Below are 27880 nucleotides of genomic sequence, written 5' to 3' on the forward strand. Positions count from 1 at the left end.
TGGGCAAACAGATTTCAAGACCCATTCTCAAAAATACCCAACATGAAAAAGGACTGGTAGAGTGGCACAAGTGGGAGAGTGCCTGCCTAGCAAGCATGAAGCCCTGAGTTCAAACTCCAATACAGCTAAAAAACCAAAAACAAAAAAAACAACCTTATTATCTACTATGAAATTCCAGAAAGAGTCCACCGAAGCAAGACTTCGGTGTTGAGACAGACATAAAACAATAGTATCATGATTAAATAAGTTTTTATTGTCACATTTAACTGCTTTGTCAGATATACACTGTAGATTTCAATATGGCATAAAAATAAAAATATTTTCCTGAATGTCAAAATATGAACAGAGGAGATAGCAATGGCACTTAAAAATTAAATTCACACTGGTGCTGAAGCGCTAGTAGAGAGCAGATAAAAGCTGGAACACATTTGCTGACACAGTGATCTGCAACATTTCAAATCAAATGGCAGTGGTATAAAGCCAACAAAACCAGGACAGCAGTTAAAACATAGACCCCACATAGTGCGTTCCCAAAGAATGGCAGTTTTAGCATCTCAAAAGTCCATATCAAGTCGTCTGATTTAGTTTTGGAGCTGGAGCTCATGAGTAAACTTCTCTCCTATAAAATGAAACTGTTGTTTTGGACCAGGATTTTAACCCCCTCTAATGACTTCCTTCTTCTCACAGGTTTTAACTAGTCCAAAGGAAAGGCAGTTAAGCTCCAAGTATCAACTTCATGGGCTGACCTCATCATAAATGGGGGGGTCTGACCATTTCCAAACCAGGAGCCCAACATAGTTATGAATGTCTTAGTGGTTTCACACATTCTGGGCAAAACTAGGAAACAAGCAGTAATTAAATAAAAACATAAGTGCATCCCAACAGTCTCTACACATTCTGTAATTATCCCCCAAATGGCAACTTAAAAAAAAGTAAGTATGGTTATTTGGACTTAAAATTAATCTTTATTCAAGTCTCAAACAATTTATTAAATGCCTTTTCTCCACAAAATAAAACTAAACCTAGGATTTGTCAGAAGATCTAAGTGAGTTATATCCCTTACAATGAACTCAGCTAACTCCACTGTGTCTGGAATCTGTTCATTGTAAAACGCAGGCCCAGCATGTAACTCCTTTCTGTTATCCACCGCTGTGTGTCCCTCCTCTAAGACTCCAGAACAGAGATCATCATGTGCTACTGTAATCCACCAAAAGAAAAGTAATTACTTTATTTTATGACATAGTTATTTGGATGATTACTTATTGGTAATTAGTATTTCTAAATTTTTTAAAGGCAACCATTTAAAATGACAATACACTCAGGCTAGTAGAAAAAAGTTGAAACAAAGCCTTCTCTTTCAGATCTTACAAAGTCATGCAAACAAGAGAAGGTATATCTGATTTGTTCCAATCAGGCTTCTTGGAATAAACAAAATTTCTCTTCTGGCAAAGATGAATTTGGCTCATCACAGAAAGAAGCTCTTTGAAGGCTGCTGCTAAGCTTGCTTCCCTTTGAAAAAGTAAATTTCAAGGCATGACAGTGCAAGAGGTAAGTTTTGATCTACAGAACATTTATAGACAGATTGTGCTTAGTCTATAATTTCCAATTTATTTTTAAAGAACAGAAACTACACTGATAAGTTTCATTTTGCCTAGATTTACCAGTACTTCCACGAACCGCACCAGAATTAGGACAATTTGATTATCTTAATGATTCTGTCATGAAACCTGTGTACTGCATCCAGAGGTGAGGACCAGGGATGGAGGCTTCTACAAGCTCTGTGCACAAGGACCCTCCTCTCAGGAGCCATGGTATCTGAGAAAGCAGTTCTCCCTCCAGATTTAGTCCTCAACAAAACTTTTTAATAAGCCAGTAAGAAAAACAGTGCCAAGTGGAGAGTTTCTTTTGCTTAGCTAAATCTGGGAGGTCTGAATGTTCCGGGGGTCCTCATCGGGCTGTGTCACAGGTTGTGAATCCTTTGAATGTGAATATTCACGATTAGATGACTCTGTAGGGTCGACCAAATTTTCATAATCACTGTCATCTGACTCCTCACCATTGTCTCCAGCTGCTCTTTGGGAAGGAAGAAGATCTGCTCCACTTCCAGGATACTTCAGTCCAGCACTGGTGGAAGCATAATTGGAAGAGCCCACGGCTTGAGGTCGAGGCATGAAGACACTCCTTTCCACGCGAGAATGGCTCAGAGTACTTTCTTGATTGTTTGGGTGAAAATCAGAGTATGGGGGAGGAGGATCAGAAGGCTCTGCATCTGCAAGTATACTTCTACCTTCAGCTGCGAACCCAGAGTAGGGCATCCGAGGACTGAACGCTGGATCTGAGCTTTCAGATGGCATCTGTCTGCTTAACATCGCCTGCTGCAATCCTGGGTGAAAACAGGAAGAACATCGTAACACCTGTGCTTTCATGTCCATGCATAACATGAATAAGCTGAATGTTCTGGAAAATAGCAACAGGAGTGTGAAATTCATTGTGACCATTATTTTACAACTGAACATTATGTTGCCACTTACAAAATATTTCGCTATACATTAATTCATTTAGCCCCATTAACAGCTTTCTGATCACTGTTATTATTATTTCTATTACATCTGCAAAGAAACCCAGAGTTCAGAAAGACTAAGCAATTTGACTAGAAGTGGGGCCCTGAGACACAGAACACAAGCGTTACTCCAGTCCTGTGCTATTTGCCCATCTGTTGCTCACTGTGCTCAAATACTTGGGACTGAAGGACTGACTTAATCCTTACCAGCTTTCATTAGTCTTTCTTGACACCCGCACATCAAATACAGCAGATCCTTTGTATCCCTGGGTCTATGGCTCCAAGCAGATTCTCCACTGAGGAAAACCGTGAACGCACAGGGTACATAGAGCTCAGAGCCATACTGCGGTTGCTTGGTTCATGTTCCCATGACACTGCCCAACTTCTGCTAAAGACGTGCCGCCCTTCAATGAGTTTAAAGTTTTTACTTTTTCAACTCAATTAACCACACTGACTTTTTACCTTGCTTTTAGGGCACCATTTGCTTTTGGGGAAGGCAGATTTTCACAAAATTAAGGGCAGGGAAACAGTAGATCACACAATGATTTAAACACAACTGATGATAATGCATCTGCATCAACTCAGCTGCGTAATCTGTGCATGGGAATGAAAAATTATTTATTTTCTATTATTTTATTTACTTTTTTTTTTAACCATACTTGGGGAAAACCATGTGTAAGGACTGGAGGAGTGGCTCAAGTGGTAGAGCACCTTCTAGCAAACTCAAAGCCCTGTTCAAACCCCAGTACTGCAAAAACAACAAAAATAAATAAAAAAAAAAATGGTGGGCTTATTTTACTGTCTAGCTACCCATCACAATGCACTTATGCACCTCCTTCTTCTTAAAAGTTTAAAAGCCTGACATTACCTCTTCTCAATCTTTAGGCCAAGATCAAGTGTAAAAACCCTACGTCAGGTGGCCAGTTTTCCACTTGACCACGAATTTACCAGTTTTAGAAATGCTCTGAAACAGCTACAGTTTTTAGTCTACACAGCATTAAAACACTTTTTATGGGTTGGGAGTATAGCTCAGTGGTAGAACATTTGCTTTCTTACATGTGCAAGGGCCTAGGTTCAATCCCTAGCAACACACACACACACACACACACACAAATTATATGTTGGATGTTAATCCAAATTTACTTCAATGGCCATCAAATATTCCATTATATATTTGTACTATATTTTTTTAATTTTTATTTTTTTAATTTAAATTGAGCTGGGTTCTGGTGGCTTATGCTTATAATCCTAGTAATTTAGGAAGCAGAGATCAGGAGGACCACAGTTCGAAGTCAGCCCAGGAAAATAATTCACGAGACCCTATCTCGAAAATACCTAACACAAAAAAAGGGCTGGTGGAGTGGCTCAAATGGTACAGTGCCTGCCTAGCAAACATGAGGTACAGTTCAAACCCTAGTACTAAAAAACCAAAATTATAGCTCTATATGTTTATAATATATTATAACTCATTCAACTACTCTACTATTAATGATTCAATTACCCTAAATCCCTGTCTATGTTTCCAATTTTTTTTTTTTGAGACACAGTCTTCCCACATAGTCCTGGCTATCTTGAACTTATCATCCTCCTGCCTCAGTTCCCAGAGTGCTGGGATTACAGGGGTATGCTATCACACTCAGCCATTTCTGATTATTTCTATAAAAATAAGTCAGACATCATTTTCCTGGAAATATAAATTAATATTATATTAAACAAATTGCATTTTAATTGGTATATTCTTACTAAGTTAGAAAAGCTTAGCCATAAGCTTATTTCTTTTACACTCGATATTATTTGTCATACATTTTATAAATTTTATGTAAAAATGTTAAATCTGGTGATAGAGCAATATGTCTGCTACCATGCTATAATTAGATATTCATGCCTAATTTTCATCTACCAGCTGGTTCACAGCTATCAAAAATCAGACATGTCAAGCCTTCTTCATGACCCTGACTATGAATCAAATCTGTATGTTAAAGAATTTTAGATAGCTTTTTGTGGGATTATAATGAACACAGGATATGTTCTCTATGTGTGAGGCATACCAGGACTAGCTTAGTAATGATCATCACACCACTGGATTTGCTCCAACTTCTGCTTTAGCTTTTCGATCTGTGGTCTTTTCCTTTCAGTTTTAGAGACTTAAGGGATGCTATGAAAAACAGCACATCCTCTTAAACAGCTTAACAACAAGGTTAACTTGGGGCTTGCTGAGAGTAGAAGAACTTATGCCATTAAATGTCTAATTTGTATTTAAAATAAGACATTTTCCTGATATTAAATGGTAAAATTAGTAAAAAACTTACTTCTTTCTTGTTCCTTTTCATTTTTCCTCTGAGTGATTTGTCTTCTTAATTTGTTCACTTCTGCCTGGCAAGATTCAACAACTCGCTCACTCTTTTCTACATCTGCACACACTGCCTGAGAAAACAAAGCCACACAAGAAAGATTAGCTTCAAATCCAAGCATGAACCATTCTGTCAACTCAGTCTTGTTATAACTTTAGGAAAACTTCATATGGTTTATCAAGTTGAAACACAGACACATTAGGTAGGACAAAATCATGGAGGTCCGAAAGACCAAGAATTGTATTTTTTTGAGACAGGGTGGTGCTACGGTATGTAGCCCATGCTGGCCTCAAACTTGCGTCAATTTCCCAAGTAATTACAGATGAGTGTTAACAAGCCTTGCATAGGATTGTTCTTATTCACTGATTTGCTTTCTTAATTTTAAGATGACTGTGCAATTCAGCTTGTAAATTCTTGGAAAATAAGGATAAGATGGGAAAGATACAATCTTTTCCTTTGATTAATCATTTTTATTGAAATAAAAAGGGAATTTTGATACCAGTCTAGCTTACAAGGGCAGAATAAAAGATAAAACAGAGAGATGCTTTCAAAATTTATTATCAGTAATCAAAAACCAGCGAGGACAGATTCACTTAACTGAAAATACTTATAATGAGGGAAAACGGGGAAAGAAAATAAACTTCAAAGTCAAGGTTTAACAAAAGTAACTATTTAAAACTGCATCTGTGTAATTCAGCCATTAATAATCACTCTGAGATGCCAGTGTCTTCAGAGCTAGCCTTCTTCATAAGGAAATGTGTGACAGTTACTTTGAAGTCCTTTGGTTACTTTGGTCAGTGCTGGTAATCTGAAAAGGGCATGGGCATAAATTCAGGACAAAAAGCTGTTTTCCACTGGTCATTCCTCACATAACAGAAATACCAGAAACCTCCAGAAAGTAAGTTTAACACCAGTGAGCCTGTACAGAGTTCCTTATACTGCGAGGAGGTGCAGAGTGAGCTAATTTGGAACACAGACACTAGAAATTGCCCTTGCATGTTTTCTCACTTTGCCCCAGGTGGTACTCAGTCTGCCTTCCCATTTTTTCAGATGCTGCCTTCATTGCCCTCTCTTTTCCTTGGAGCTGTCTTCTTAAAACCAGACTTTCTCTAATCCTAGGAGTGATTCCTCAACCTTACCACTTTCCTTCTGGTCTTCAAAGGCTAGTTAAAAGGCTCTTTTGCAAACTACTCCTAAAAACACATCAGGGTTAATGAAAAGAATTGGGAAAGTACTGTTAGCAGTCAGCTTAGTATCTGACTCACAGAAAATGATTCCATAAATATTTGCTGCATGAATGAGTAGGAATGAACAGGCTCCACTGCAGTCCTCCCACTCAATAGACACAGCTGAGTGCAAAGCAAGTAGACTAGAAGGAAGGAAGAAGAGCTTTCTTAAACTTCTGACGTTGTCTCTACTTAGAATATGCCTGATGGAGACAGTCGTGTTCTTAGCAACCTCCTTTAAATTCATTTTCCCAGAAAAAAGCTCTATTGCAAATGGGGTCATGAGTTGTTTTAAACAGTAGTATTAATAATGTACTTCAGAATCTACTTCTGGCACATAATGAGTAGCAACCTCCTTTAAATTCATTTTCCCAGAAAAAAGCTCTATTGCAAATGGGGTCATGAGTTGTTTTAAACAGTAGTATTAATAATGTACTTCAGAATCTACTTCTGGCACATAATGAGTAGGACAGGCTTTTGTAGGCTGACATGAGTAACTACTCTATAGATCTGATAGAATTTCAGGAAAGTACATTCCGAGTTTGGACCACTATTCATCTGCCAGCTGGAAGATGATAAAAAATTAAAAGTAAGCACAGGTGATGTGGCTCATGTGGTTGAGAGCCTGCCTAGCAAGGGCCAGGCCCTGAGTTCAAACCCCAGTACTGAAAAAAATTAAAATAAATAAAATAAAATAAAACCTAAAGTAGAGTTAAAGCATTTGAACAATATAAACAAGATGAAAACTAAAAAATAAATCAGTTTACCTGTACTTTCTCCTGAAGTGCATTATAAACCTGATAAATTGCCCTGATGTCTTTCATTACTCCATCCTTGTCAAAAAAGTCAGTACTAGAAGACAGAAAAAAGATGTCACAAAGTTATTAAAACAAACATGAACCTGGCAGGTACTTTTCCTTATCACTTCTACCACAATCTATTCATTAAATGCTATGGTTCCAAGGTGATAATGACTAAAATGCCCGTACTGCTAGAATTACAGAAGAGAAATAAAAAAGAACCCATGCTATCAAGACAATTTAAAATACAGTAAGTTACACATTTTTCAGTGATTATGTTTAACTTTTAGAAACTTAGAAATATACATACCATATCCAAACTTTTACATCAAATATAAAAAAAACTGTGGCAAATGATAAAAACAGTAAAAGTAAACTAGTTTTTCAGTAAGAACAAAATGTTGATATATGGTGACGGTGATGGTCGAGAGAATTGCCTCCCTGCATTCTTTAATATCCATCACAACAAACTTGATTTCACGTATCTCCACACACTTTTAAAATATTGACAAAAGAAATATTTATGACAAAAGAAAGGAAAAAACTCTCCTTTTACCTTTAAACTTACCCATGCTCTTTAATAACTTTGGCATAACTCTGAGAAGTATTTGGCACTGAAGACACTTTGTACTCTTGCTGGCTAGTATTGCCTAGATTGGGAATAGCAAGTGATATCCTTTGATTATACCTATGAAGAAAATGGAGACAGACATCATGTAAAAAGTACCACTTTTATACATACATACATGTGCATATGTATATATACATGCTATATATATAGCCTTGCTATGCTGCTTGGGCTGGTGTTGAACTTGTGGGCTCAGACAATCCCAGTCCTGGGATTACAGGTGCACAGCTTTTAAAATATCACTTTAAGAATGGTTCAGCAATAAGATTCTTAGTCTCTGCCATTGATAAACTAATGGAAGGTGTCATAGAGCACCTACTTCTACAGACAAACCCAGGTTGTACGAATAAGCAATGGTTTCCCTTCTTTTAAAGTAGAACTTGACTGCAAAGTCCTTGAGGGCAAAGGTAATATCTTATACATCTTTTGCATACCCACAGCAACTGACAAGGAAGAAAAAAAATCTATGGAGTAACTAATGAAATCTTGTAAATAGTTATATAACAACAATGGTTATTTAACTAAAATATTCTTTAATAACAGTTGTTTTCACTGATGTCAACTTAATTTATCCTACTGTGAATGAATTCCAGTGGGAAAGCTTTCTGCTGTGTACAGGCAGCAACACGACCACATAATCCTGTTTTTTCACTTTAACAAGTTTACAATGTAATGCCTTCATTAGCCAGTAGGTGGATCAAGTTTATAATTGTCTTTGAAATCTATGTTCTAAAATTACAATCAGATTTTTGAAGCAATAAAATTGCATTTCTACATGATGGGCTATGAAGAGGCAAATGATGGTTTCTACCTGCTTACTCCCATACTAACTTATGCATAATAAACATGTCTTGCTAATGCTTGTTGATCTAAAAAACACTACAGTTTATATAAACAACTGACAAGGAAAATACTTTCTCTAACTAAAAAGAGAACAATAAAAGCTTTTCTTTAGCGATGCTGAAAAATGCGCCACACATTTTCAAAGTCATGACTCTGTTACTTGTACCAATTTTTTTCTTTTTTTGTGAGGCAGGAGGATAAGTTTTCTTTACCTGCGATTTGGTCTAAAAAGAACATATTCTAAAGCATGAGTGGAATTGTTGGCAGTAGAGATGAAGCTGAAGAGGAGGAAGACGAGGTCAGGCACACCAAGGATGCGGGTGAGTTGTTTATGGATAACCTGCTCTCTGTATGACATCTGCTGCTGTGTGTTTCGTCGAAATCTATACCACCCAATCACTTTCTGCAGCAAAAACAGAAGTGTTAAAAAGTTGTACGAAATCTTACAAATTTAATTCTAAATGTATCCAAACAAACGCTTGTACACAAATGTTCACAGCAGCTTTATGTCTAATAGCCCAAAACGGAAAACAGCTGATCAACAGGTGAGTGGATGAACAAGCTGTGGTACTTCCATACACTGGAATCCACACTAATAAAAAGGAAAAAAAGAGTGGTACATATAACATGCATGAATCCCGTCTGTGAATCAAAGAAGTCAGACCCAAGGGAGGGAGGAGTACATGCTAAATGATTCTATTTATCTAAAATTCTAGAATATAAAATGAATCCATAATGACACAGCACAGTTCAGTGGCTGAGGGTAGAGAAGGGTGAGGAAGTGGAATTACAAAAGGGCACAAGGCCCAGTACCACAAAAAAAAAAAAAAAAAAAGGCACAAGGAAATTTTGGCAGGTGTGTTGTACTAAGGTGGTGGTTTCAAAAGTGACCAAAGTATACACTAAATATGTGTACTTTATCATATGCCAATTATACCCAAAGCCTATGTTAAAAGTTTAGCTTCATCAGTTCTAATCACAACTAAACTAAACTGGGTAAGTAAATTAAATGCTAGGGAGAATATGTCATAATGTCCCTTGCTGGACATGTGGAAAACACACAAGAGACATCTGGGAGCTTGCCAAAATGCATTCCTGGGCCCCACCCAAATCTGCACAATTAACCTGGAAGGTAGAACCAGGAATCCAAACTTAAGATAAGTTCTCTCTTTCTCTCTCTCTCTTTTTTTTTTTTTTTTTTTGGTGGGACTGGAGTTTAAACTCAGGACTTTGTGCTTGCAAAGCAGGCGCTCTACCACTTGAGCCATGGCTCCAAGATAAGTTTTCTTGATCATTGTTGTTCTCACTCTAGAGATGATCTGCTTTCAGCCTACTGAAAGTGTACTCCTTTCCTAATAAACTTCACTATCACTTTAACTACAAAGAAAAGGTTTTATTTTGCATATTGAAATTTGTTATCCTCCACTGTAGAAATAGCTTAATTCCTTATTAGAAAAACAATCTTCATAAAGCTTCCTTCTTGAAACAAACACTGAGTAAAAATCTTGATTTAAAAAGTAAAGACAACCAGGAATGGTAGTGCATGCCTCTCATAAGCTTTCTTGCAAGCTCCTGTTCCTCCTGACCTAACTGGTGGTGATGGGAGATGCAGAAAGGACAAAGGATAGAAGACAGACATGAATAAAGTTGGGGTCAGGTGTGCTAGGTGCTCAGCTGGAGACGCACAACAGCCTCTTTACTTCTTTTCTCTATTATTCTCTTCTTTTACTTTGATTCTTTTCTTCTCTATTCTTTAAGGCTTTACTTCTTTACTATTCTTTAAAACCTGGCTTCTTTTCTATTTTTTAAAGTCTCTCTCCTCAGACTTGCACTGTCCCATGTTCCCTTTTAAAGTCTCGGTGCTCAGATTTGCACTGTCCCATGTTTCCTCTAATCTCTAACATAACTCAGCAGCAGCAGCAGCAGCCAGCTGCATCATTCAGCAGCAGTCCCCTCATAAGCCGCCCAGGCAACAGCTTCTGCTTCTCACAAGCAGCCAACCAATCAACCCCAATCAATCCATCAATCCAATACCATCAATCAACCATGTCCTCCTTCAGTGAGTCTTTCATAAACAAGGAGGTCATGCCTCTCAGGGAGGGGCATGACATTGTAACAAGAGAAACCTGCAATCCTACTTCTCTGAACTTAGGAAACGCAGCTGTGCTGCATTCTGCCCTCTTCTGTGGTCGGGGCCATGCCAAACTCAGCCTGCAGATTATTTGACACAGCTGTGCTTATGTCAGGTTCTCATAGGCTTCTCATAATCCGCTCCCTACAAATGCCTATAAGCCCAGCACCAGGGAGGCAAAGGCAGGAGGATGGTAAGTTTGAGGGCAGCCTAGGCTACATAGCAAGTTCAAAGCCAATATGAACTATATAACAAGAGCCTGTGTCTCAAAAAACAAAACAAACAAACAAAAAAAGCCACCCAAAAAATAAAGGTTAATTTAAAACTGTTAACATTACATTAAAATAGCAATTTAGATTGGGATCTGGCACTTTCATATAGAAAGGAAGGAAACTAGCTGTCACTGAGCACCCATGCCAAACCCTCCTTTTTTTCAGTGTTAGATCTTTCAAGAATCGTTTTGTCTGAAGTCACACAACTGAGTGATAGCCACAGTGTGGAACTCGGCTACCTGTCTCCACTGTGGAACACTAACTTTCAAATTCTGTTTTGTCACATGATCAAAAGAAAAGCAGGGGAGGGGCTGGAGGCATAGGTAAAGCAATAGAGCGCCTGCTTTGCAAGTGTGAAGCCCTGAGTTCAAATCCCAGTCTCTCTCTGTCTCACACACACACATACACACACACAAAATGCTAAAAAGCTAAAAGTAGTTTTCCATTCAACCAAAAGTAGTTAGAAAAACTATGCACTGGCTAAAGCTATCAATGTATGTGAACATGTGAACATGGCACTTTCATTCCATGAAATAATCCTCTGTACTTAATACTAGAACTACCTCTGTAGGCCTGGGGCACATCTCATACTTTCTCTGTCTCTCTGCAAAGATTTGCACAGCACTCAGCATATTGCCTGTTTCATGAAATAGTCACTGATTAGCAGAATCTTGCAAGAGGTGAATGGATGAGTAACACTGTTCTTCAGTTATGACAATTCCAACTGCTTTTATTTGTTGATTTTCTAAGAAGCAAATGAAGGGTGAGATGCCAAATTAATTCACATTGGTGATACCTACAACTTACCTTTTAGAACAGAAGAGCTAGTTACAAGATTATTGAGAAACTAGGCCACTAGTGTTGACAAGCACATTTTGGATGACTATGTGTGAGTCAGAACAAAGAATTACAGGTATCTTTCCCTAAACCTTATGTTCCACAGTTTTCCAGACTCTTCCCTAATTTTGACATTCACTTACATTTTCTGGAGCCAAAGCAACTGTCCTAACACTGGGTACATTTATTGGCTTTAGTTTGTGTTCTTTGGTACAGATGATAATACTGAGCTAGCTGTTTTGTTTTTGTTACCTATTTCAGAGTAGATGCTTTCAGAAGATAGAAACCCTCCTTCATATTTCATGCTTGTGTGGTGTTAGATAAACTGAGGCCTGTGGAAACTTCATAAACACAATACGGCTTCTGTACTACTGAGGGCTTTTCATGTGAAGCACATTGGCCTCTATCTCAACCCTAACTTTTAAAATGCTCCTGTGTAGGTAGTATACCATCCTTGGAAGTGAAGATATGATTTTGTGCCTGTCCTGGGCAGAAAAATCCAAACTCGAATCAATCATAAAGCTTTTTTATCACATAGATATTACATATCATCTTTGCTTTTGAACTAAAAATTTGGATATTTGAAAAAAATCTGGGGTGAATATGATGGAAATGTTATGCACTCAAAACGAGACCTGTCAAAACTATTCTAAGAATGGAGGAAGAGGGAATAAAGGAGAACGACAGAGGCGCTAAATTGAACTAAGATTGTAAGCACTTTTGTAAATGTCATACTGTATCCCTAGTACAACAATATAAATTTTAAAAAAAGGAAATTTTAAAAAGAAAAAAACCTGTACATATTAAATGCAGAGTACCACAGGAAGTACAACTTTATACTGTGAAGTGCAGTTTCTTAACAAATCTGAAAACAGAACATAATTTCCAAGTAAAACGAAACAAGCAACAAGCTCATCTATTTTATAAAGGGAAACTTAAGCATTTGTTTAGCACCAAATTCTTTTGCAGTACTGGGGACTGAACTCAGTCTCACACTAGCTAGGCAAGCCGTCTACCAGAGTCACACTCCCAGTCCTTTTGCTTTTAGTATGATTTTCAGATAGTCTCCTATTAACTTTGCCCAGAGAATCCTCCTCCTCTTGCCCTACCTCCTAAGTAGCTGGGACCACAAGCATATACCACCAAGCCTGGCTTGTTTTTGAGATTAGGGTCTCACTAACTTTTGCTCTGGACTGGCCTCAAACAGTGACCTTCCTGTCTCTGTCTCCCGAGTAGCTGGAACTGCAGGTGTGGACCACTATGCCCAGCCCTGTTTTAGCACTAAATTCTATACAATCTAAACTAGAGATCAAAGCAGACACTGGTGGCTCACGTGTAATCCTACCTACTTGGGAGGCTTAGATTTAGAGGATTGCAGTTCAAGGCCAGCCCTGGAAAATAGCTTGAGAGACCCCCATCTCCAAAATAACAATAGCAAAATGGACTAGAGGTGTGGCTCAAGCAGTAGAGCACTTTACAAGCACAGAGTCCTGAGTTCAAACCCCAATCCCACTCCCCCCCAAAAAAAAAACCCAAACAAATAAACAAAAAACCTAGACACCAACATTTAACTTTTTTGAGACTCTTAGTCCTAGAAAAAGCAAAGCCAACTACAAATAATAGTCTACAAATGGTCTACTGTGTTTCAAAAAACAAATCCTACTTTAAAACCCCCAAATTAATTTGGAAGCATGTCCTTACCTACTAGTGAAAAAAATACATAAAAGAGTCCTTTTCTGTTTTTTCAATTATAAAACACATGGTAATTGAAAATTTTTGAGTGGACTGAGATTTGAACTCAGGGCTTCCCACACATGCAAAGCAGGCACTGTAGTGTCTGAGTCACACGTGCAGTCCATTTTGGTCTGTCTATTTTTGGAGATGAGGTCTTGCAAACTATTTGCCCAGGATGGCCTCAAACTATGATCCTCTGATCTCAGTCTCCCAGTAGTTAGGATTACAGATGTGAGCCACTGGCACCCAGCTCTACCACAATCTTTTTAATAGCTGCAGAGACTATGCTGGTCATTAAAATTTTTATCAAATAATGTCTTTCTTCATCACTGGCATTTCCCTATCCATTTTCTACTTCCTTTCACAAGTTTGGTTGGCTTCCTACCAGATCTATTTCTGTGTATTTGAACTCTCACACAAACATTTGTTTTTAAATAAAATGGGTTCAAACTGTAATAGTGCTTTTTCATGGCAGTGGGGATGTATCTCATAGTACACTGCATGCTTAGCATGTGTGAGGCCCTGTATTTAATCCCTGGCCCCCAAAATAAAACCCACTGACTGTTTTCATTTAACATAACTTAGGAATTATTTTATAACCTAGGCACTGGTGGCTCATGCCTGTAACCCTAGCTTTTCAGAAGGCAGAGATAAGGAGGATCACAGTTCAAAGCCAGTTCAAATAGTTCTCCTATTTGAACTCTATCCCTATCTCGAAAATACACAACATAAAAAAGGGCTTGTGGAGTGGCTCAAGTGGTAGACTGCCTGCCTAGCAAGCGTGAGGCCCTGAGCTCAAGCCCTAGTAGCATTAAAATAAATAAATAATTAAGAAATCATCTTATGTCATTACATGAAAAACACCCTTTTTTTTTCAGTACTGGGATTTGAACTCAGAGCCTATACCTCTCTCTTGCTGTCTCTCTCTCTCTCAGTGCTAGAATTGAACTGAGGGCCTCATGCATTCTAGGTAAGCACTCTACCACTGAACTATATCCCTAGGTTCTCAGTCTTTCTATTCTTTTCCCAATGTGATGGGCAAAAATAAAATAAATTTTAAAATGGTATCTCATTGTTTCAATCTGTTTCCTGGTTGACGTGGGACATCTTTTCATTTCCTTTGTGGCCATTTATGCACTTTTTTCTTTTGTGAATTTCCTATTCATTTTCTTTATTCTCTTTTGGTTTTGTTTTGTTTTAGATGGTACTGGGGGTTTGAACTCAGGGCTTCAGGCTTGATAGGCAGGTGCTTTACAGCTTGAGCCATGCCTCCAGCCCTTTTTGCTCTGCTTACTGTTGAGACAGGGTCTCTCACTCTTTGCCCTGGCTGGCCTGGACTTCAATCCTCCTACTTATGCTTCCTGCAGTACCTGGAATGATAGCTGTGTGCTACCGTGCTCAGACTTTTCTGCTGAGACCAGGTCTCATGAACTTTTTCTTTGTCAGGGCTGGCCTGGAACCAAGATCTTCCTGACCTCTGCCTCCCAAGTAGCTAGAATTATAGGTGTGAGCTGCCAGAGCCCAACTGTTTATTTGTAATACTGGGGTTTGAACTCAGGGCCTTTTGCTTGCTAGACAGGTGCTCTATCACTTGAGTGACACCACCAGCTCAAGCTGTTTTATTTTTTTGAGACAGGGTTTTACTATGTAGCTCAGCTGGCCTCGAATTTTTTTTTTTGCAGTACTGGGGTTTGAACTCAAGTCCTACACCTTGAGTCATTCCACCAACCCTGTTTTGTAATGGGTTTCTTTTCAAGATAGGGTCTCACAAGCTATTTGCCCAGGCTGGCTTCAAACCACGATCCTCCTCATTTCTGCCTCCTGAGTAGGTAGGATTACAGGTGTGAGCCACCGACACCCGGCAAAAACTCAGCAACTTGAATCTTGATTCTCCTGCCTCAGCCTCCCAAATGCTGGGATTATGGATGTGTACGACCAAGCCTGGCTCCTTATTTATTCTTATCACCTAAAGTTTTGAAATATATTAAAAACTTTCTGGTACTTTTTTTCTTAAGTACTTAATGTTTAATGAAAAAAATTAAGAAATTGAATATCCATAACACAAAATATCTGAATTTATTTATTTTGGTAGTAGATCTGAATTTTTTTTTTTTTTTTGGCAGTACTGGGGTTTGAACTCAGGGCCTGAGACTTACTAGGCAAGCATTCTATCATTTGAGCCATCCTGACAACCCAAAATATCTGAATTTAAAATGTATATGCACTCCAGTGGTGAGTACTCTATAAAACTGCTCCAGTAAGTCTCTCCATGGCACAACTTTCATTTTTATGAAATATAATAAAGGCTCATAATAAATATGAAAATGAATGAAAAAGTAAGGTGGCACCGGGAGATGAAGGATGGACTGCTAAGAGATTCCAGAATGTTTGATCCTGGGCAAATCCCTGAAAGTAAGAGCTGGATGGCATGTGACTTCTGTGACTGCACTACACAGGCAGTCTGCTTGGAACGCAGGACTGAGCACCACTGAGCTCGTTCTCACACCAGAAGCCATTACTCCCTCTTTCTAATCCATCCTTTCAAAGTTCCTACTTCTTTTATCCTTACCCACTTATTCAGACTTGCTTACCAGACATAACCAGACCATTATAAGCATATTGACGGAAATAATAAACATGTGACTTTTTAGAAAAATGTGTTCAACTTCAGTTGAACTTCAAAGAGTAACATATCCAATGATGTTTGATTGCAAATTACATCTTTTAGAAATTCTTTTCCTGGTTATAAAATTAATGAATGGGTGTTAAACAGCTGTAAAATTTTTAAATTACAAATTAAAAAGAATTTACTTCCAAAGTCAACTTAACTGTTAACTTCCCAGAATACAGTTCATTTTTTCTTCCCATTTATCAAAATGGACTCATGCTATAAATATCTATTTTTTTCCTATTGATAGAGTGAAGCATTGTCTCACATCTGCAATTTGCCTTTAAAATATACTTAAGTTAACAGAACTCTTTTAGTATGAAACCTCAAGGTTCAGTTTTTACATTCCTTTCTGTTTTTAAGTTCGGGTGCTAAGATAAGGAACTATTTCTGAAGCTGACTAAACAATAAATAAATAGAACATACCTTTCTTCGATCTTTAAGAATCCTGTCCAAACTCTCTTCATTAACTTTGCTTGCGTAATCATAAAAACTGTTTTTGTACAGGAAAAAATATTTTATTAGAATCTGATAGCACATGACATGAATGTATTTAGCTGCATGTATTTATGGGGTATCTAAACTTAATAAGGATATAATTGCCTGTCTTCAGAGATATATAAAGAGAACTCAATCCACATGCTTCCCTGGTACGAAGCTTTGTTTCATATCAAAGAATACTCCAGAGATCGCTACATTCCAAAGGTGTTACTTCCACATGTAGGAGGTACTGATAGCAAGTAATTACAAAATGTGTGGTTTCAAATGGCTGTGACATCTTTCCTTTGTTTCTAAGTACCAATTACTTATGAGAAAAGATAACAGCAGCTTATTTTCTGAGAAATGAAGAAGTGAAAAGAATATTTATTGAATGGTTAGTAAGATACTCAGTTGCATGCTTTCTCATAATTTCTCATGATTCTTACCTGAGTGCTGGAATGTATGAGTTTAGCCCAACAATCAACAAATTTTATTCCTAATTTTGTAGATAAAGATAGCAAAATTAACTAACCTGTCCCAATTTGCAGAGTTAGAAGGAATGGGACTTAAAGCTAGGTCTGGCTGGCTTCAAACAATGCACTCACCTACCTAACAGACTGATGTGACAGGATAGGTGCACTTTCCTATCACTAGTCATGATCTTAGGAATCCCATCCTTCTCTCCCTACCATAAGCCCAGGTCGTGAAGGCAGGAATGAGTTCAAGGTATAGAAAAAAAACACCAACTCAGGCATCAGGAGACACAAGTTCTAGTCCACTGTCTACTTCTTTTTTTTTTTTGCAGTCCTGGGGCTTGAACTCAAGACCTTTACCTTGAGCTACTCCACCCACTCTATTTTTGTGAAGGGGTTTTCAAGATAGAATCTTGCAGAACTGTTTGCCTGGGCTGGCCTCGAACCACAATCTTCCTGATCTCCGCCTCCTGAGTAGCTAGGATTACAGGTGTGAGCCACGAGTGCTGGCTACTGGCTACTTCTTACTGTAGGATCTGAGGCAAGTCACTTAATCCATCTGGTCTCCATTTCCTTTTTTTTTTTTGAGTTTGGAGTAGACAGGTGATTTTCTTTTTTCTTTTCCTTTCTGAAATTTTGCTGTACTAGGGCTTGAACTCAGGGACTCTTCAACTTACGCCATGCCTCCAGCCCAAGACAGATGATTTCTAAAAGTTTCTTTCAGCTCTAAGTGTCTGAATTAAACTCAATCAAATCTTTGTTCTAGTACTACTGTGCTGACAGTGCTTTAAGGAATTCCTCAGCAGAGTGAGGAAGAGCACATCCAGTGGCGCTGACAGACCCAAACCAGATACTTCCAGAGGCAATCTGTGGACCTGGACCTGACACATTTCATCTGCTCTAACATTCTTTTCAAATGAAGCAGTAGTTGTTTGTCTAGCTTCCCCACTCCTTTTTCCAGTTATGTGTAAGTCTAAAAGAGGTGAGGTTTTTGGCTACTTTGAGGCTTTGTTTATAGATAGCCATCTTGCAAAATGAAAATACTCTAAAGTAATCAGTGAGTAGGGGGTGTATGTGTGGAGTGGATGTGGCACAAGCCCTTAGGGGTGCTTAGGTATAAATGGACTGGGTGTTTGGAGTGGTCGGAGTGAAAGCCGCACAGAACAAATGGCAGGAATAGCCAGGCAGAAGGGACTGGTGGGGGTGAAGGAAGGATGGATGTGCTGATCAAGAACACTGAATGATACTTGATTGGTACTAGGGGAAAGCACCGGCCTGCCTTCTGGCAAGAGAGAAGTAGGGCCTCAGGGACTTTTATTAAACACACAGCTGAAATCATACCAGCCATCAAGTGGAAAGGTTTAGGGCTAAGAAAGAGGGTGGTGGTTTGGGAGAAGTTTAGTTGAGTGGGAGATACTGGACTTTTCCCCCTCACTTTTTCCCTCCTGATATCTTGCCATTGTTTGCTTTTTCCCTTCTGAATGTTTCTCTTCCCATTTCTTTCTTTCTGTGCTTTAGCTGATAATATGAAACTGATGCATATTAACTTAATTCAACACAAAAAAAAAGTCTTGTGTTCCTTTTCTTTTTTTAATTTTTTTTTTGAGATGGGGTCTTGCTGCATTGCCCTGGCTGGTCTTAAACTCCTAGGCGCAATCATTTTCCTGCTTTAGCCTCACAAATAGGTGCAACTACAGGCGTGAGCCACTGTTCTTTACATTTTAAAGTAAACCACTGAGCACTTTTTATTTACTAAGACCCCATCTCAAGAAAAACACTCCTTAAAGTATTTGATCTTTATGTTATCCTTGATTAACTTTGATCTCTATGTACAGAGCTCTTCATAGGGAAGCTAAGGGGAAGACTTCCATTCTAAATCACCAAAGCCACAATATATACATTCCCTCTCCCCTTTTCCTAATCTAACACAATGCCATGCACACAGCTAGAACTCAGTGAATAAGATTTTGAGTTCTCTAGTTATACTTGTGACTTTACAGCCATAACCAGCTATCAATCTAAATTCACTAGCTTTTTAATCAATCCTTTCAATAAGGGCTGAAAACTATAAAGAAGCATGTGGCTTACCTAAAAAGTTTTGAACAAGGCTGATGGTTATGAATTTCTGTAATTAGAAAGAGAAATACATTTCAGTTAATCATGTAAGACACAGGCAACTATAAAATATCTCAGAATTTTTTTTAAAACCAAAATCTCAGACAATAAGGACAGTTTTCCTCTTCCAAAGAGGTGCTGCATGCATAGTAGGAAAGGCAGCATTGCTACTTACCATTTAAGACCAGGGACAGTCTCAGAACAAAGTAGACTGCAGAATGAGTTCTGCTTCTATTTATCCGTGTGTGACGAGCACACAGCTGAAGGTTTTTATTCAGGAACACACAGCTATTGTGTGCCTTATTCAATCTTACCTATTTCAACAAAGCATCATAGGAAAAAGTAACCACTGACTGCAAGCATTTAATCAAAGGGGATAAAAGCTGGAGGACAGCTTGGGAAGAGAAGGACCTTAACCACCCCACCATCAATAACCAGCTAACAACTCATGACAACTTGGGCCAGGTGTTTTGAAGGGGAAGGAATTCTGAAAGTCTATTTACCCTTTCAAAAATGGTCAGTACTGAGGAAGATAGTCATTTATAAGGCAGATCCTAACAGCTTTTGAAAAGCTGCTGTGATTTAGCAGAATGAACAATTTTTTCAAGCTCCTCAGGGGGCTTTGGGTCTGGTTTCTTTATAAGTCTATGAGACTAATTGACCATTCAATTCTATTTATCACATTCTCCTAGAGAGCAAGGAATCACCTGCTGTTTAAATAAAGTCACAGCCTCAGAGTTCCAGGCTATAATTTTACCTCAATTAAAATGAAACCACAACCTTACAGGACACAGGGCTATCACCATTAGCTTCTGTTCTTATATTAATGCCACCGAAACAACTGGCACAAATACAAAACTTCCACAAGAGAGAGGAGCTCATTTGCCTAGCTACGATGTTGATACAGTGATGAAAATAAGACAACGCCATCTAGAAATACTTCCGATTTTGGTGCTAAAATTGATATAGCACACCATTGGAAGTTATTTCCCATTAGTCTATGGTATGTAGGACATTTTTAGCAAAAGTATTACCTAGAGTCAGAGAAAACAAAAACTCATCTTCTACTTTAAGAAAATACATTTTGTTTAACAAAATTCTTGGGGGAAGTTCTGAACTCTAATTGCACACTCATGTCATCAGACTGCCCTACCAGTTTCCTCCATAATCTCTAACTTGGGGGCTGATGGAGTGGCTCAAGTGGTACGAGTGCCTGCCTAGCAGGCGTGAGGTCCTGAGTTCAATCCCAGCAACACGACAAAGAAAAAAAAAAGTTAGGTTCAGACATGTGGTACTTATCATGTGGTATTTTCTGAAGGAAGTTAAAGCTTTCTTGATTTTTTGCAACACTAAGCACCACATGGAGAAAACAGGGTGTTGGTCTCAAACACGACAAAGCTGCACATTGGAATGAAGTTGGAAGACACAATAGCTGACAGGTAGACCCTCGAAGCAGGTGGAGGTTGAGCTGGGATTTCCAGAGCTTCCCACTTCTCAACAGCTCATCCGTACAAGTGACTCATCTGGAAGGTACCTTGTTCTTGCTTCTCTTCCTGGTGTACAACATTTCCTCTCCTTTCCCCTTCCACTCCCTCAAGTAACTGTTACTGTGTAACTTCTGAGAATACCTCTGTGTCTGCCTCCTTCTATCACTCCTACAACTAAAGTACCAATTGAAATGAGTTACTGCAGATTTTTAAATATATATTCAAAACAAGATGCAGACATAGAAAGTACTCCTTATTGTAGACAGTAATGTAAAGGTGTCTGTGTGTGGACTTAGATGTTTTCAACAAATAATAAATATGGTCAGTTTATTTCACTTAAAACACCTATTCTGGAGGTTCACCTATGCCAACTCCTCACACAGCTGGCAGGGAATACTACTCATGGCTCTTAATGTCTGACCTTTCAGCCTAGGGTTTCCAGTGTCCCTGGTTTCCATTTTCAAAAGAAAAATGCTACAATGGTAACAGTACCTTTAAAATACTAGCAAACTGCCAGGCACCAGTGGTTCCTGACTGTAATCCTAGCTACTCAGGAGGCAGAGAACAGGAGGATCACAATTCCAAGCCAGCCCAGGCAAATACTGCACAAGACCCTATCTCGAAAAATATCCAACTAAAAAAGGGCTGGATGAATGGCTTAAGTGGTAGAGCGCCTGCCTAGTAAGTGTGAGGCCCTAAATTCAAACCCTAGTTAACACCAAAAAAGAAAAACAAAACAAACAAAAAAACTAGTAAACTGTCCATGAGATCCACAATTGTTTCAATCAATGAAATGAATACAGCTAATAAATTAAAGATTGTATACTATATTCTTGGCAGTATATTAACTGGGACTCTATTGAGAGGTATTTCTCCATATCTGGAATACCATGGAAACTGAACAAAATCCAGAATGCTTAGGGATCAAAGAATCAGAACATTATGCTATGTAGAATTTGCATTACTTGGATAGAAGAGTTTTCATTACCACTGTTTCTTTAAAAGTGAATACAGGCTGGATATGTGGCTCAGTGGTAGAGTGCTTGCTTAGCATGTATAAGACTCTGAGTTCAATCCCCAGCACTATGAAAACAAACAAACAACAACAACAAAAAAAGGCAGAATATTCACCAGAAGTGTGATTTTTACTGTCAGCTAGCTTCATCTGGCAATTTAACCTTTATTTCCCAGATCATTTTTGAAAACCCAGATACAAATTACAAATAACTACATGGATGGATGTCCTATGAAATAAAATCCTCCACTTTAGGATTTTAGAAAATAAATCAAAACCACTTCAATTAAAGATGAACTAAACCCTGCACACATAACAAGTTTTTACTTAGATTGCAGAATTGTGGTGACAGGCTTTCATAGTCTTGACTCTTTTGAAGACACCTCAACTCTATCCTTACCCTTGTCCCCTATTCCACATACTTGAAGGCTATCAGACCAGGCTTGAAGCTGATGACTTGATCCCAATGTGACCTAACTTGCCAGCAGTATTTCCAATCACAAGCCACTTGCCTTCATATATCCTGAATTTTAGTCACAGAGAAGCAGGCCAGATTCCCTTGTCTTATGCACTCCGTGCTCTCTGCTGCCCTGAATGTGCAGTCCTCTGGCCTTGCATTTGCCTTCTTTAAAATGTCCTTCCTGATTTCTCCACTAGCAGTTCTTCTCTCATGTTCACACACTTAATGGGACTTTCTTTGCTTCGTTCTTACAACATTCATCTTGCACTATCTGGTATTTCTGTTTACCTGTCTTAACCTCCCCGTAATTCCAGAAGACAGGGATGTATCTGGATATTCCTTTCTCTGCCTAGCACATGCTTCAATCAAGGAAGTTCTTCAATAGATGTTTGCTGCACAAATAAATGAAACATACTTCACCTTATTCTGCGTATCAGGACATGCTGTTTGGTGAGCTGCTCAACATGTACCTGAAAGAACTCTGCTAATTATCAAAAGGCATCTGATCCAAAGAGAGGGGATGCATCTATAAACACTCTTTCTCTTCTCCAGCCATCTCCCCGAAAGTGACTTTTTGGCTTTTATCCCTCAAAAGGCTGTGTAGGTTTAATAAGTAACTCATGTAAGCAAGTATGACAGTCTTTGCCACATCCCTCCAGGAAGAACCAGGATAACACATTCACTCATTATAGGATGAAGGGATACTGGCAAGGGGGAGAACCTGATCTACAAACTTCAACTCACTGTGGTCACAGTGCTGCAGTAAAAGTAAGACCAGTTGGTGGGTAAGGGACAGCTTTACAAAAAAACACACTTACTCTGTGCACTGACATGAGTCATCTCATATCACTTATTAGTGCAAATAACTTTAATTATTAAAAAGGATATTTCTAAGGTCAATGATAAACTTACTTACCAATTACTTGCAGAAATTCTGTGTTACTGATTTGTGAGTCGCTGATGCTAAAGGTTTCCTCTTGCCTTACCTCTCCCAGCAAAAATCCTTCCTAAAAGTAACAAAAGAAAATAGTTGTAGACTAAATATAATTTTTTCTAAAATTAAGAAGATTGAGGACAATGATTTTATTTTTCTAAGAGCAGATATTAATGGTATAAAGGGGTTTCATTGTGATAGTTACAATATGCATGTAATGTACTAATTTTCCCCCATCTGTATTACTCCTTCTCAACTACCCTTCCTCTTTCACCCTGAGGATGCATTATTTTATAATTTTAACAATAATTCAAAAAAGCTTGGCATGTAAGCATATATTTTATAAACCAATAGTAGACTAAAGCAATCTGGACTATAGATATATTAATTGGATTGTTTGAAAAAAGGATCCCATAATAAAACTTTTTTTTTTTTTTTTGAGGTACTGGGGTTTGAACTCAGGGCCAACCACTCTGCCACTTGAGCCACTCTGCTAGCCCTAAAACATTATTTTTAATCCTGTAAAATCTTTACTGTTTTTAGGTGAACTCATTACCTAAATCCTACTAAGTGTCAGAAAAGCCCAGGGAGCAGAAATATCCCAGGGTTGTTTTCTTGAAATGGCATACAATTTATTTCATGTTTTTAAAACCCTGCTAATGATGAAATGGTAAAGAAGTTAGCACAATGACAATTAAGTACTCTTGGATAGCTGGCATAAGAAATTAGGATTTCAGCAAATACATTTCGTACCATTCACATGAAAATTTTTCATAAATTCAAAAGTTAATTTATAACTTTGGAGACTATCACCAAACCAATCTGGATTACTTCGAAGATTATCTACTGTTTGAATGCTGCTGCCCAAGCACAGCTGCAGAAGATAAACCCTAAACATCAAAATAACTTTCCTGCAGAGAGGATGAATTGATAACGTGCCTCAGAAGCTCTCGCCAGATAGGTGCATGGCTCACTCCTTCTCTTCATGCAGATCTTTACTCAAATGGCACCTCACCAGAGAGGCTTTGTCAGACCAACGTAAGGGAAGTCACATCTGCCAGGCACTCTGTCCCCTTTACCATGCCTTCTTTTCTTCTTAGTCTTCACACTATTTGCTATTTTAGTTACAGAATGATTGAAGTAAATAAATGCCTACCCCCGGCTAAAATGTGAACTCCACAAGAGCAGGTGGTTTGTGCTTGCTTATTGCTGTACCTTTACACCTAGCATAGTGCCTAAACCTACTAGATACTCAACAGTGGTTGAAACAATGTCCTTGTATTATACATTTTTCAATTTTAGGTTGATCCATCGAACCAGGCTTCCTACTTTAAAAGCATTTCCAGTTACAAGTGGGAATGTGTAGGGGTGAGAGGAGAAAGATGCTTTACAGTCTCACTTTTGTATTTGATTTGGGGAAGAGGAGTGTCCTAAAATCCCCAGTTACCACATTCAGAGCATTCCTCAAAGTCAAGTAACATATAGATTTCCTTTACAAAAACAATTTCAGACCCAAATAAGAGTTCATGACTGTAAGTTTGAAAAATACTGATGAAACAAACTTGTTTTACCCCATGAAAGTCTTTAAAGTATATGTTCTCAATATAAAAGAAGCTTTGTCTTATAATACACAAAAATAAAACTTTAATCAAAATTTGAAAAATTAATATTCCCAGAGAACTTTATATTCTTAAGAATATGGTCATGGATTCCTAGCGTTCTATAGCTGAGGGTTCCCAGAATTAGCAAAAAAGATACAGCATCCAGTTAAATATGAATTTCAGATAAATACATTCTAGTATAAATGTTCTAAATATTGCATAAAAATTATGTTTCCCTGAAATCCAAATTTAACTCAGTGTTCTGTATTTTTCTAGTAGTCGTAACAGTCCTCAGTGTGAAAAACAGCAATATGAACCAACAGTAACATCAAAACACTGTGAAGCATGGACATGTACCCATTGGTCTGCACACCTAAGTCACTGTCACTCCATGGCAAAAGGCAAACTATACTGTCAGGCTCAATCCAAATCCAGAATAATGCCTGCTAAGGGACAGCCTGGAACATAAGTACAGTTTCTACATTTTTAAATGGCTGGAAATAATAAAAATAGGAATATTTCATAGGCTGTTAAAATTACATGAAATTCAAATTTCAGAGTCTATAAATGAACTTTTATTAGAACAGTCATTGTCATCCATTGTCTACAGTTGTTTTCTCCATACAACACCAGTTGAACGGTTGCTACAGAGACCATATGGCTCCCAAATCTTAAAAAAAAAAAAAATTGACTGTCTTTTACTATCTGGCCCTTTGCAGAAAATGTTTGCTAACCTTAGCTCTATAGAATAATGTCTGGGTTTAAATTCATTTCTTGCCTGGACAAAACATGCACTACAAACGTAAATTCTTGGTTCTTCCGCTTTAAGACTGAAATTACTTTCAAGCATCCCACATCCATAATTGTGGCAAGGTTAACATAAATAGGCATGGTCATCTAAAACACAGTTGCAAACAATTGTCATTGGTGAAACTTTCCATCAAGATATTAAGGGGATAGCTCTTAAGATAATAATAATCTAAGTAATATGGCCATCTCCCCACAGTTTGTAGAAAAACTATTTTTCAACAGGTAGCTTCTTGTTCTTAAAATAATCCTGCCTAGGGCTGGTGGAGTGGCTCAAGTGGAAAGGTGCCTGCCTAGCAAGCCTGAGGCCCTGAGTTCAAACCCCAGTACCACCAAATAGTAGTAATAATTGTGCCTTAACCATAAACTATGATATTACTAGGTACTCTATGAGAGTAAAGAAGCCTCATTTGAACCCATATTTAATAATCCATGGACAGTAGGATTATCACAAATCACCTAAGTTATTTAATAGCTGACTGCAGTACGAAAGGCCAGTGTCCAGAGCTCCCTCTGAAAAAACTTGTACTGTATATATTCCTATCATTAATCTCTACCATCAACCTTGAAGAGATGAAAAGCATAATAACCATTCACTTTACTAGTGGAATTACCTCTCTGTGAATATTGTTATTAATGGAAGCTAAGACGGCTGACATCAAATGCAGTATCTCCTTCTGCAGTACAATTTTGCTTTGTAATGACAACCACAACCTCCCACACATTTAATGAATTAACTATTAACGTCCCTTTAAAATAGCCCCCTCTCCCAATTTGATGGGCATCCTGTAGAGATGCCCACCAAATTAAGTATCTACTTTAAGAGAGAAAAACAATCTCGTTTCACAAAGATTTTCCAACCACTGACATTAAAAAGCAGTTCGCGAATCAGGTGCGGGTGGCTCACGCCTGTAATCCTAGCTACTAAGGAGGCAAAGATCAGGAGGATCGCGGTTTGAAGCCAGTCGGGGAAGGCAAATAGCTCGCGAGACCCTATCTCGAAAATACCTAACAACACAAGAAGGGCTGGTGGAGTGGCTCAAGGTGTAGGCCCTGAGTTCAAACGCCAGTACCGCAAAAATAATTAGAAAAAAGAAAAAGAAAAAGAAAAGGCAATTCGTAAAATACAGGCTCTGAAACAGACAGGCTTTGCTTCCCCTGGAAGCATTAACCATTAGCATTTCTAATCACTCCTACGTGGGCCTGTCACTTCCCCATTTCACTGCGACTAGTTCCGTGGTCTCAGAACATTCGCCTGGGAACTAAATATGCAACTTCAAGGAAATGCAGACAGACCCTACACCTCACACTCGTTTACATTCTCCATTTCCGTCGGGACGAAACACACACTCACACAACCGTGTCTACCAGGTAGGAGTAGTGACAGCGGTGGTTTCACTCATTGCACCCCACGACAACCTGTGAGGCCGGCGGGCGGGGCTCGGTGCTTCCGCACTAAAAGCTCTGCCCCTGGGCTCTTGCCGACCCCGGGTGCCCCTCGAACGTCTACAAGCCTGACTCTCAGGGAGGGGCGACCCCTGACACTGTAGGAAGCCGGGCGGGACAGGATTGTTAGACCTTGGGACAGCTGTCCCGGGACGGCCGGGAGGCGAAGGGCAGCAAGTGAGGGACCCATCGGGGACGAAGGGGCTCGCCGGGGGCGGGAGCCGCCTGGGTCACCAGCTCCTCGGGTCGGCCGGGGAGTCCAGGGCCGATCCGCCAGTGGTCCCGCGGTCCACCCGGGAGGACCACTTCAGGAGGAGGCTGAAGGCCCCCCCAAGCGGCAGCGGCAGGGGGCCCGGCACCTACGTGGTCAGCGTTGCTGTTGGCGCTGTGGAAACACACAGCGCTGAAGGTGTAGCCCGAAATGGAAGCCGCCATGATGCAAATCTCCAACTTTCCCATCATGCCCCGCGGAGGGCGCACAGCCTTCCGGCCGGCTCGCCGCTAAGCATCCTGGGAAATGGAGTCTGCAGCTGAGGGCTGGGTGGCTGCAGGAGGGAGGGAGGCAGACTGGTGGGGCTGTGCGCGGAGCGTCCAGGACCGAGTGCGGAGAAATGCAGGCTTTCAGATCAAAAAACCAGCAGGCACCCATGGCTCACTTCTGTAATCCTAGCTACTTGGGAGGCTGTAGGATTGTGGTTCAAGGCCAGGCCCGACAAATAGTTTGGATGGTCTTCCCCTCCCCCAGTCTCCAAAATAATCAGGGCAAAATGGACCGGAGGTGTGTCACCCCAGTCCCACCAAAGTCAACAGCAACAGCATTGTCGCCTCTGTAAGAGTCTAGCGCTTGACAGGCCTCATATTCCACAGTTGACCCTTTTGCAAATGAAACTTTTAGTATTAAAAACCAACATTTGCAGATATGACGGATGAAAGGCGGGCGATAATTCAGGCAATTCGAGAATGACATGAGGTGACTTCAACTTGAACAGAGCACAGCCTGCCTGGTTGAGAC

General features: G+C 39.2%; 2 protein-coding genes across 2 annotated transcripts in view; one reads left to right on the forward strand and one right to left on the reverse strand.

Annotated features, from left to right (window-relative positions):
* Positions 1–232: 232 nt before the first annotated feature.
* On the reverse strand, positions 233–27340 carry Abraxas2 (abraxas 2, BRISC complex subunit). Its single transcript, XM_074078117.1, has 9 exons — positions 27232–27340; positions 22997–23087; positions 19092–19128; positions 16477–16543; positions 8621–8811; positions 7506–7625; positions 6905–6989; positions 4870–4984; positions 233–2383 (listed from the first exon to the last, which is right to left on the reverse strand). The coding sequence occupies exons 1-9, from the start codon at positions 27328–27330 to the stop codon at positions 1914–1916; spliced, it is 1275 nt and encodes a 424-aa protein (XP_073934218.1). The 5' UTR covers positions 27331–27340; the 3' UTR covers positions 233–1913.
* The window catches only part of Eef1akmt2 (EEF1A lysine methyltransferase 2), an 85668-nt gene continuing 84479 nt past the window's right edge, over positions 26692–27880 (forward strand). The window contains exon 1 of the mRNA XM_074078123.1: positions 26692–26793. Coding sequence (XP_073934224.1) covers positions 26707–26793 — 87 coding nt within the window. The 5' untranslated portion in view covers positions 26692–26706. The remainder of the gene's footprint in view (positions 26794–27880) is intronic.

Source organism: Castor canadensis, chromosome 7 (assembly GCF_047511655.1).
Source record: "Castor canadensis chromosome 7, mCasCan1.hap1v2, whole genome shotgun sequence".
Lineage (NCBI taxonomy): Eukaryota > Metazoa > Chordata > Mammalia > Rodentia > Castoridae > Castor > Castor canadensis.